The sequence below is a fragment of the Alosa sapidissima genome, chromosome 1, assembly GCF_018492685.1.
Source record: "Alosa sapidissima isolate fAloSap1 chromosome 1, fAloSap1.pri, whole genome shotgun sequence".
Lineage (NCBI taxonomy): Eukaryota > Metazoa > Chordata > Actinopteri > Clupeiformes > Clupeidae > Alosa > Alosa sapidissima.
The window spans coordinates 40,753,877-40,765,349 of NC_055957.1; the positions used below are offsets into that span (position 1 = coordinate 40,753,877).

Consider the following 11,473-nt stretch of genomic DNA (forward strand, 5'->3'; position numbering starts at 1 on the left):
CACGCTGATACGACGTACTTCCGCATTCATGATTTTTGTGCACTGCCACTTCCGGTGAATTATTCATCACTCTGGCGTATCCATGATGGATGAGCGCAAGTTTACTTATACTGCATCCCTGGTAAATTTACCTAAAATAACTTTTTCTGACGTACATCGGCTAACTGAACAACACTCCATCACAGCCCGCTCCAAAGTGGACAAGGGATACAGTTTCTTTTTCGAGAACTTCATCTACGACTATGAAGGTGAGTGGCTACTAGCTAACATAACATTACATTAGCTAGGTAGGTTAGCTTATGCTAACGTCAGTTCGGCGTCAGCTCAGATGTTTGTATGGTTATAAGGTGTTTAACATACGTTAAACCCAACTAAAGTAAGATTATTCAGCTTTAAATGAGGCTGAGTCAATGCACCCATTTCATTTATATTCTGATAGGAAGAACTTTAGCCTCTGTCAGTGTCAGCTAGCTAACGTCAGCATACAAGTGTCTCTTGCTAGAATCATTGGTACATCAACAAACACAGTACAAGTTAAAAATCACGATGGTACCATGAGAGATGTTTTTTTGTCTTTATCTATGTAATGTTGAATCACAGTATGCATTAATTATAGTTTTGTCCACCAGTGTCCAACATCATTGACAGGGAGGTGGCTGTCAGGTCTAGGTGTTACAGGTCGATGAAGAAGCGAGAACAGCCCCATTATTTGAAGGTTATTTTAGGAAGCTAAGGCATAATGGCAAAAAGTTTAACCCCTTCCACTGTTGCCTGTTTATATTAAGTCAGTCAACAGCCATGTGCAATAAATTGCTATACCTTTGTTACATACATACGGTATGCAAACATCATAATGTAACTTTGCATTTAAATTCTTTTATATCCTGTTTGTTGAATCCAACATGTTAATGGTGTAAGGGGTTAACTACTCTACTACGGTTGCAGATTTCCTAGGATTTTTGGTTAATTGTAATGCTCTTCCTTACATTTCTATATAATTTGCAACAAGATTTTCCTTTTAGTTTAACGTTATCAACTAAAACGATTAGTGTTGTGTCTGTAATGTAGATTGTTTTTCAAGCTGATGCAGCTGAATTTCAGGAAACCTCATGCAGCTGTACAGCAGGCAAGGTTCTTTGCAATCATCTAGTGGCCTTGTTGTTCCAGAGTGCCCATTACAGCATGTTGCAGGTGAGGGCTGTGGTCTGGGATGACGTTTACATGGGCAGGTTAATTGGAGTGACACTGGTTCTAGAGGTCTACCTTTGATTGTTAACAAGCACATGCTCAATCCCGGTTTGCTCTTCTATCTCTTGATCTGCAGGTGAGAGCTGTACCACCACCTGTGGCCTGCACAAGCTCTCTGCAAACATGGCATCGACCAAGGACAAAGGTAACATTGTAGCCGCACCATATTAAATAGACTTCCAGTCTATTTTTCAGCCGCGGTGTGAGCTGCCCCGTGTGCCCTCATTCCGCGAACAGTGTGTCCCAAAGTTACGCCTGGGACACAATGTTCGCGGAGCAAACCGTGGCGGCACACGGTGCAGCTGAAAAATGGACAGGAAGTCTATTTAATGCAATGCGCTGTGCGTCTCTCTACATTGGTTAACATTGGAGTGAATTGGAAGCGGTGCCACTCCGCATGGCTACGTGTTTACACCATTACAAGCAAGATACTATTACAATTATGGCTACTTGTTAATATCATTCCCAGGGGATCCATGCAGAGCCGGTTCAGGACTTGGTTGTTAGGAAACCAAAGCCATCCGCCAGGAGTGTATGCAAATCAACACTCTATCAAGCATACACAGGTAATGTTAATACTGTAACTAATATCATACTGTTGGCTACCGTATGATATAGAACACTGCAGTGAGCAATTCTCCAGAGACTCTTGACATCAGAATTGAAACCAAAACAGATGTGTGGATAATTTAACACTTACTGTTTTTAATTTTACGTTTTAGGATCCCTCCTTGACCCGCAAGTCTTGTCTCTTGGAAAAGGACTGAAAAGCCTCAGGCCGCAACCACTAATATCATCAGTGCTGCATGGCTTGTCTCAACTCACCATGGTCGACTCCAGGTTCGGACCTGTGCCGCGAGGTTCACCCCTGTCCTACCAGTGTCCTCCTGTGGTCAAACACGGAAATTACGTCCAACACCCAGATGCACCAAAATTCCCTAAACTACCTTTAGAGGGGTCAACATTTTCCACTACCTTTCCGAACTTTGAACCAAACTCCCAACAGTTTCTCCATTTGGACAGCTTAACTGTGACACACGAAGTGGCAGCTGAGAGAGAGGAGCAGACACGTGAGCAGTCTGAGTGCCCATTATGGCAAGCATTACGTAAACCTAGAGTAACAGCTAGTAGGTTCTATGAGGTTAGCCATGTGAAAGGGCCGTCTTCTGGTCAGACCCTGGCAGGGCGGATACTTAAGGGAGTACGCCAAACTCCCGCCATGAAGAGGGGCCTTGAACGCGAGCCACAAGTGCTGGAACAATATTCAAAACATTTCAATGTAAATGTCTCACGCTGTGGATTTGTTATCCATCCCGACGCTCCTCACCTCGGGGCTAGCCCCGATGCAGGGGTATATGACCCTAGTGCCATTCTGTGTTTTGGGCTTGCTGAAGTTAAATGCCCAGACATCTCTAGCATTTCTGAGGCAGGACATGTAAAAATGGTGAATGGTCAGGCAAAACTGAAGCAGAATCATAAATACCACTGGCAGGTTCAAGGTCAATTGGCTGTAACTGGATTGAGTTGGTGCGATTTTGTAACAGACACTGAGGGAGACTTCACAGTCGAAAGAGTCTGGAGGGATGATGAAATGATAAAAGACATGAAAAAGAAGGTGGACCTGTACTTCTTTGGTACATATATGAATGTGTATCTACAGCAGAAAGTGAAATTAACTGTATGAATAAAGGATTTTATTAATTCCCTTTTTCTGAGTATTTCGCATTATTTACTACAGTATTACATATTTACATTATTTACATTATTTGGAATACTTGGATCGGGGGAAACACTACTCAACAGGGATGTAGCCTTTTAAATCAAGTGGTCCCTGGAAGTTGGTCATCACACAACAGACAGTCCACAGCTGGTTGACTGTCCCAGACAAGGTTAGAGGGAGAGTGTGTTCCCAGATGCGGTATTCCTTGACTCTGCGTATTGCTCTCTCCATGAGGATTCGAAGTCGGGCGATTGCTTGAGTTTTTAGAGCATCCTCTTTGGTGAACTGCGCTGTGGTTAGAGATGAAATAAGTTAATTTCTATCATTTGTGTGCACATTTTAATGATTATCATTTTTGTCTTAATGTGTTAATCTGTTTTAATTTGAAATGTTCATTCCTTTCATGCCTACCTGTCATCTTGAAGGGTGGTATAATCAGCGTTGCCCCACGATCAGCTAGCAGCTTCGTGATGGTGAAACCCTTGTCTGCCATGCAGCCATCTCCTGGCTCCAGTAAGTCGAGCAGTCCACTTCGTTCAGTCAACTGAACGTCAGAGATGGAGCCGGTGAAGAGACTTGATACGAAAGTCACAGCACTACATGGGGCAATCCCAATTAATCCCTTAAAGGTTGTCGTGTTTTTGTACGATGAGAAAACCTCTGACTGGAGAGTGAGGGATGATGGATTCTGGCATCGCACCTCGGTGCAGTTGATGATAACCCGAACATCTGGACAATACTGCACAAATTTGCTTGGCATGGTGTCCTTGACTTGCTGTTTACTCATCCAGATGGGAAGGGTGCCAAGGAGCAGATAAAGGTAGTTGGCCCACGTTATAACAACACGGGAGACAGTGGACACACTGACCTGAAACATGTCAGCCAGCACCTTCTCTTGCAGGCCTGCAGCAACTCGGCAGCAGAAGAGAAAAAACTCATCAACTAGTTGCAGTCTACGCGTTGGACTGGGAGAAATGGGTGCAACTGTTTGTCCCTTTTTCTGAGCTTTCGACCAATAAACCACCATGGAGGCAGATGGTTGAATAGCCTCCCAGAAGGCACAAAAAACATCTCTTGATGTGAATCTTGTGTAAAAAAGGATGTCCTTGTCTGATACACCAAATCTGTTAAAATGCACTCGACCCACTTTCAGCTGTGATAGCTCTGTTGTCAGCTCCTTGACTTGGTCTTCCAATTGCTGTATGCGTGCAGCAGCAGCATCCAGTGCACCTGTATGAGATGTGAGAAAAATGAAAACAGATTGTCTGTGACTTGCATATTGGAAGTAGTTTGGACCTCTAAAGTTACATGAAATAGCATTTTATAGCTCAATATTCACCTTTACGTTTAATCAAGTAAGATATAAAATACAACGTTTGTACTTGTGATGAAGCTTTTCAAATTGTAGTGTTGGTCAAATGCTGGGACATCAATAACAGTAAACATTTTGTGCCAGTGTTCTAAGTTGACCTACCTCCTCGGTATGACCTACTAATAACACATTCTGTGCTAAAACCATAGGTAGCACATCCTGATAGACATTTCTTACCTGTGAGGGTGTGCTATCTACGGTTTAAGCAAAATATAATGAGCAGTAGGGCATTCTGATAGACATTTCCTACCTAACAGCAGTGGTGGAGGAAGTACTGAAACTCAGTACTTAAGTAAAAGTACAAATAAGCAGAGAAATATTTACTCTAGTAAAAACATGAGTACGTACAAATACGTGGAACATTTACTTAAGTAACGTTACACAGTAATGAAGTATTTGTACATAGTTACATTCCACCACTGCCTAACAGGATGTGCTACCTGTGGTTTAAGCATAGTATGGGGTACTGGTAGGTCATCATGAGGAGGTAGGCCAACATTTCAGAACATCGGCAAACACTAACATACCTGGTTTAGGAGCAGAGCCGTAATCATGTTCTTTCATCACCACCGAAGCTGCGACCTCCTCCATAGCCTCTTCCTCACATGGCAGGGGGTGCTCCAGAGGAAGGGCAGGGCAAACGTCATGACCTAAGCGAGTTGATGCTCTTTTATAAGCGGACTCCCTTCTTGGCAGTCCCCAGTTGTTCCACTGAAAACGGGAGGGCACAGACCCGATTTTCAGACGCTTGATGCGACCCCGATTGGTAAAGTTAGCCTCGTTAGCTAACGCTAGCCTGATAGCACCTGTAGTGTTAGTGTAGTCTGATTCACTAAAGTGCCGGCTACAAACAAACGTGCTACCTTGTTTTATTTTAAAGTTTGGCCCTTCATCCCGGCGAACCGCTTTAATCCACTTCTTCCTTAGACTCAATTCAGTCGGGAATCCATGGAAACTTAAGTAGGATTGGCGTTGTTTGTTCGATGTACAAAGTGGAACAGAGCAATGACATCTAGCCTTCGTTTCAGCCATTGTTGAACTGCGCCGGAAGTGGACGTGCACAAAATTTAAAAATCCCGCCCGTGAAACCCGGAAGCGTGATAATCCCCTATTGCATCCAACAAAGTTAGCAACTCCACTGGCCACTAACTTAGCAAAGTGGTTTTGGGAGACGCGCCCCAGGTTACATTACATTACATTACATTACATTAAGCAGACACTTCTTGACCAAAGTGACTTACATATGTCAGCTATATTACATCATCATTGTCCCCGGAGCAACTTGGGGTTAAGTGCCTTGCTCAAGGGCACAACGGTGGAAGCCGGGAATTGAACCGACAACTTTCAGGCTTCTGCACACTAGCCCAGCTCCTTAACCACCACACTACCACCGCCCCTCACAAGTTGCCTGAAGATCATATGTGGGGAGTGGGTGGAGTAGGCCTTCAGCTATACATGGCTCCAACAATCCGGGTACTTTCCGTTTTTTTGACACATCCGGGCATTTTTAGGTGAAACTACCTGGAAATATTTGAATGGGGGTCTATGAGAATTTCAGTGCATTACATTTTTGAACTTTACCCAAGTGTTATATATAGCTATTTATACCGATCTAATGCTATGGCCAGCCAGCAGACGAGTTATACAAACTCTCTTCCAAGTCCTGACAGGTGTCGCTATTTTATAGCGCATTTAACATGCAGAGTGCAACCATGATAGCACTAGTGCTAGGTGTTGCAGGCTAACTCGGAGCTGAACTATGACATGTAATCACAGCTCCTAGTAGTTTGCAAAGTTTCATTAATTCCTTCATTATTAGATTAGACATATTTAACATCGGACATCAACTGACTTTAGCTAGCATGACTGACTGACTTTAGCTAACGAAGTGTTTGCCGCAGACGTAAACAAATTTAGACACCGGATCCCACAGCCTCCCATCGGGATTCTCTCTTCTGATTGCCTGGAGCCACAAACCCCTTCTTTTCCCTTCCCTTTCTTTTTGTGGCAACATACTAAACCGCAAATCCTTTTTTTGTTGTTGTTGTTGCAAAATACAACACAGCAGCTTTTAGGCATGGTGCCTGCTCATTGACGTAGCCTACTGTTCTGTCAACAGTAGTAGCAAAGTGCCTACTTCCTTCACCTAAAAAAGGGCGTGGACGTTCTGGGACTCATTAGCATATCGCTGGTGACGAGACACTGTACTCATGTATCAAGGGCTCCGTATTAAACTAATTGTGTGAGGAGACTTATTGTGGTAGTGGGTTGTGAGCTTCCCCATTCCCTGTAGTGCCACCAGGCCGTCACTAGAAGGCAAGCAAACCAAGCAATTGTGCTTGTGGCCCCAAGCTGGCCAGGGGCCCCAAGACAACGACTGGTTAAAAATAAAATGCAACGACAAACTGTGAGCGCCCCTTTGATAGTCAATGCAGTAAAGTGCAACGACACTGTTACCGGCAATACCGGGATCCCCCTCAAGGGGGCCCCTCTCAGTAGTCGCTGACAGCAGCCAGCCAGCCAGGTTTGTGGTCTCTGCTGCTGCCGCGAAAATATAAAACCTCGGCAGTCATAATGAAGCGGAGTTATGTGTCTGGAAGCCAGAAGAGAAAGGAAGAGGATGACAAGAAAAAACAAGATAGTGGTAAGTGATAAATTACACTGGATAAAATAGCTCTACTTGTCTTGTACAAATGGTGTAATGTCGCAGCAGGAAGGCTAGCCTAGCAAAAAATGTGTATGTTAACTACCTGCCTGACGGCCCATGCTGCTTGTAACAAACTAGAACAGTTAGCGCAACTTTTTTTTCCGAATGGACGGAATATGGTTACATACTATAATATGTATATTAACGGGATAAGGAAGACGCAGATCTGTTCCAGAATCACTGTTTATCGTATTTAATGACATAAAATTGCTATAGCTTTGTAACAGGTTTTGATGAAAGTGGCATAGCTTCTCTGCTATACTAACTATTCGACCATGATAATCTATTTAACAAATGGGGATTAGGAAAACCACACGATAAATTTCGTGCATCAAAGCAGACTGGAACATTCATGTCTAGTAGTATTCATGCACGCCAGCTGTTTACTGTCTTTAAAGCATCAGGTGCGTTTGTCTAATTCTCAAACAGCAGAATGCTTAAATGCTATGTTAAGCTAGCCTGGCTAGCGCCACCACTTCTCAATGAGACGTGGTCTGGAACCAAACGTTCTTTTTCTCGTATTTGAAAAAAATGCCCAGATCCGTTTATTGGGTGCCACGGATGTCTATCAAATGTGTCTGTGCATAGCTCATCATCGTCTTGCTTTCCCCCCTGTTCTGTGATTGGTTCCCTATCTCAGGCGAAAATTTGCTCCATGGTCTCCAGGCTGCCTTAGCAGCGTGAATCAAATCGCGCGCAAGGCAGCATGGGAACACCCAGGCTAATGTTAAGCTACAAGTAGGCCTAGGTCAATGTATAACATTAGCTTGGGATGTTTTTACAGTAAGCATTGGTAGTTGTGAAAGCAGCTGCATCCCTTCTAAATATCAAAATATGGAAATGCTAACATATCTTTTCTTTCTCCCTGAAGGTGCTTTGCTTAAATTTCTCAGCCCTCAGGCTCTTCCTAAGGATACCTCCACTGATGAAGATGGCCTGAAAGGTTAATCTTATGTGTGTGTGTGTGTACTTGTATTTATGTTGGATTTTTAAATTGCTATACAACCTGCACTCTTTATAGTTTGAACAATGCATCCTTTTTCTGCATAAGATGGCAGTGTTTTATTTTCTCACTTTGTGAGAACTGAAAAATGTTAATGTGAGCAAGGATTAAAGTTCTCCGTCATACGACGGTGTAAGGATCCTAATTACCAGGCTGATGATAATCTTTTCAGTCATATATTGACTCTTGATCAACTACTAAGTGTGGGCCTATTGTGGGCCTACTGTCACATGTCCACAGGAGCAGTTAACTATAGGGACAGGAAATGTAATCAAATGTATACCTTGTCATGTCTTGATTGATTCACTCTCACTACAACAATGGTCTCAAGTCTCATCAAAGTACTCTCAAATCAGATGACCTCCAACCATGTGATCCCAAATCAATGTAACCAACCACAAACTAGGTAGCCTACCGTATTTAAGTGAGGTTCACAGAGCATTCTAGGAGCCATTCTGTAGTCAGAATCTCCCGCACCACTAAGGTGTGTAGTCATCATCCTCTGAGCTGGTATGTTCATTCTCTGATTGCTTCATATGGTTTCCTAAATGTTCCTTTAACCTGTTTTCGTGACTTTCACATTATTCATTTAGATGTACCTTCTATAATGTATTGGATGAATAGCTTGTGTCTGACAAATAAATTGTTATGCTTTGACCCGCATAGTTTTCTAGAGTTTCTTTAGATATCCCTCAAGTTGAAGATGGGCCAGGAGGAACGGCTAGGATTAGTCTCCAGGGCCGTGGGGGCTAAATCAGTGAAAGTGTAGGCATGCTACCAGGAGAACTGGCCATCGTATTGTACTGTGGTGGGTCACTGATTTTATTAGTAGTCTGGAATTAGACAGCTAACCTTAGCACACCCTGAACCCTCTGTAGCTTCGGTAAGGTGTTCTGTCCAGATGAGCATAGTGGTCCAGGCCAGCACTATAGCCTCTGACCGACTTTCACACTAGGATCATTACTCAAGTGAAGGCGCCTCCCGAATTAATCGGCCGAGGAGGGCCTCGCACACTATTCTTGGGGAAGATGCGTCTAATTAAATAGGTAGAAGGCATTCTTGTAACAGCATTGTGGGTAGGCCCACATCGGCCTACTATGGATAGTAATATTACGTTGACCGAAACTTCTCCATATCTAGCGGGGTCAGAATCATTAGGTTAACAGGGGTTCTATAATCAATTGTTATTTCCAACAGCGCGCGGACAGCTTCACGATTTCCTTCGACCACTCCCAGTTCCCTCATTGGTCCTGACGAGTGACGTCTAACAACGGATTTCCGTCAATTTGATTTTAGATATGTCATATTTCAGATCGATGCAGATCCGATGAGAAAAAAAATAGGAGGGGAGGGGGACTATCACCTTTTCTTTTCCTTTTTTAAGGCAACTACAAATATTAGGTCCGATGAATTAATGTGAGTGATGGTAAATGTTTAAAGACCTAATAGTGTTCTTGAGAACTTTCTGTGTCTCAATCAGTGACCGCTCAAGAAGCCTACGTCAGCCATGAGTTTCGCTTTGTTTATGTTGTAGCCTGGGGCGTTTGCTTAAAAAAAGCACACGTATGGAGGACTAATAACGGTCTAAAAGTTGGATTATAGTGACACAATCGAGACAGCTGATGAGGTTGGCCAATCCGTTTAACTTTTTTGGATATGATATTGTGAGCTCTATGTGCGAATTCGGAAAAGAAGCGTAGGCTGTGTTCTTTCCGTGCATCAATGTAGACAATTTCTTACTATCGCAAACTCTTGTCAGGGGAGGTCATTCATTTTGGGTGTCACCTACAGGGACGTGCACAGGAATTTTGAGGGGCAGTTGCTCTGACCTGAAAAAAGTGCACCCCCCCCCAAAAAAAAAAAAAAAAAAAAAAACCTCACGGGCTATATGCAGGACTGAGAATAACAGCGTCTTTTTCAAAATATATATACACAAAGAAGTAAAACACTGAAATACAGCACTCAATCACCTTAACTTATCATTATTATTTTAATGCCCACTAGTATTTATGTTCTGCTCAGGCAAGATCTTTGAAATGACCTCTAAAATAGCCTATGTTTTTTTGGATTACAATGATTTAGCATGCAGCTCTTTAACCCTGTACTTTCTAGCATGATCCTCTCATCTCATATTTGGTGATCATCACTTAGGCCTACCTTAGGCCTCTGTGCCTCCTCCTTGTCCACATTTTCCTCACATAGTCTGGAGGCTTGTGACTGCTCCTCATCTTAAATGTAATGTAATTATGAAACATTTCCATTAGTAGGCTAAAATATGAGTCTGATTAATTAATCAATTTGTCTACACAGTGTCATGTCATCTTTATCACAGTGCAAAGTCTCTGTCTCACCTGCTGGTTGGCTTTTTCCCAGCCAACCCTGCAGTGATTGCTGCCTCCCTGAATTGTCTCTCCCTCTCCTGAATCTGACTCATTTCAGTGGGCATCTTGGCTTCAAACAATACCCAAAATACTAGTGATAGGATTTAGGCATTTAACCATTTTGAATGAAATAATTAATGTGATGCATTACTTCCATCATTCATTCTTCTTGCTAAAACGAAATGTGAGAAACTATCAGCAGCCATGTTTGCCTTATGCCTACCAAAAAAATAGTAGCCTATAGGCTATGTGCTAACGGGCTGCTTGTCTGCAAGCTATCTGTCTGATTATTTAGGCTAAACGTGGAAAACTCAGCCTGGATTTATGAATATTTTAATTAATTTAATAAAACTTGATGATGATGATCGTTCGTTTGTTATACATCACAAACTCACCTTTTCCGACAACGTTGAGTTGTCTCACCCGACAACCGCGACAATCTCCTTCTAGGGCCGCTAATGCAGGCTCAGCTCAGGTGCCGGTCGCGTGCAGGCTGCAGCCACGTAAACAGAGTTTGCCCTTCCCCTACTGACTTTCATTTTCGGTGCCCAAATGGAAGTAAATGAGGCTTTGCTATTTTTTTTTTTATCTAGGCCTACGTAAAATTCAGCATCCATTGTACGATTTATTTATTTATTTCTCCACTTGGAAGGGCAACATGAGTCAAGAAGGGCATATGGGCAGTTGCCCGGGCAACCTGAGCCACCCCCCTGTGCACGTCCCTGGTCACCTATGACTTGAACAGATAGCCTGCTATGCCACCCGATGTAGGCTACTACTATTGTTACAGTTTTTAGTCAATGCAACTAACATTATGTACAGCGACGCAATACAAACCGTAGCCTATGCAATTTATTATCCCGTCTGTTATGACATGTACAACAATGTTTTTCACAATTTGCGACGGAAGGTTTTGACTGAGCGTGTTAACATAAAATAATAATAATATTGTCATCATCGCAAACTGTTTAGTAAGGGGGTCAGTCGTGTTTGTGACGCACAGACAGCCTTGTAGCCTATTTTGAATTAGTGAAACACAAAC

At 42.9% G+C, this 11,473-nt stretch overlaps 1 protein-coding gene across 2 annotated transcripts; it reads left to right on the top strand.

The window, feature by feature from the left end:
* Positions 1–1,103: 1,103 nt before the first annotated feature.
* Positions 1,104–2,933, top strand: LOC121706585. 2 transcript variants are annotated; one of them, XM_042088463.1, is made up of 5 exons: positions 1,104–1,191; positions 1,325–1,393; positions 1,718–1,814; positions 1,971–2,113; positions 2,833–2,933. In XM_042088463.1, the coding sequence occupies exons 1-5, from the start codon at positions 1,183–1,185 to the stop codon at positions 2,833–2,835; spliced, it is 321 nt and encodes a 106-aa protein (XP_041944397.1). In that variant the 5' UTR covers positions 1,104–1,182; the 3' UTR covers positions 2,836–2,933. The 2 variants fall into 2 exon arrangements, with proteins under 2 accessions (XP_041944397.1, XP_041944387.1); XM_042088453.1 differs by having other exon boundaries at positions 1,971–2,933.
* The last annotated feature ends 8,540 nt before the right edge of the window (positions 2,934–11,473 follow it).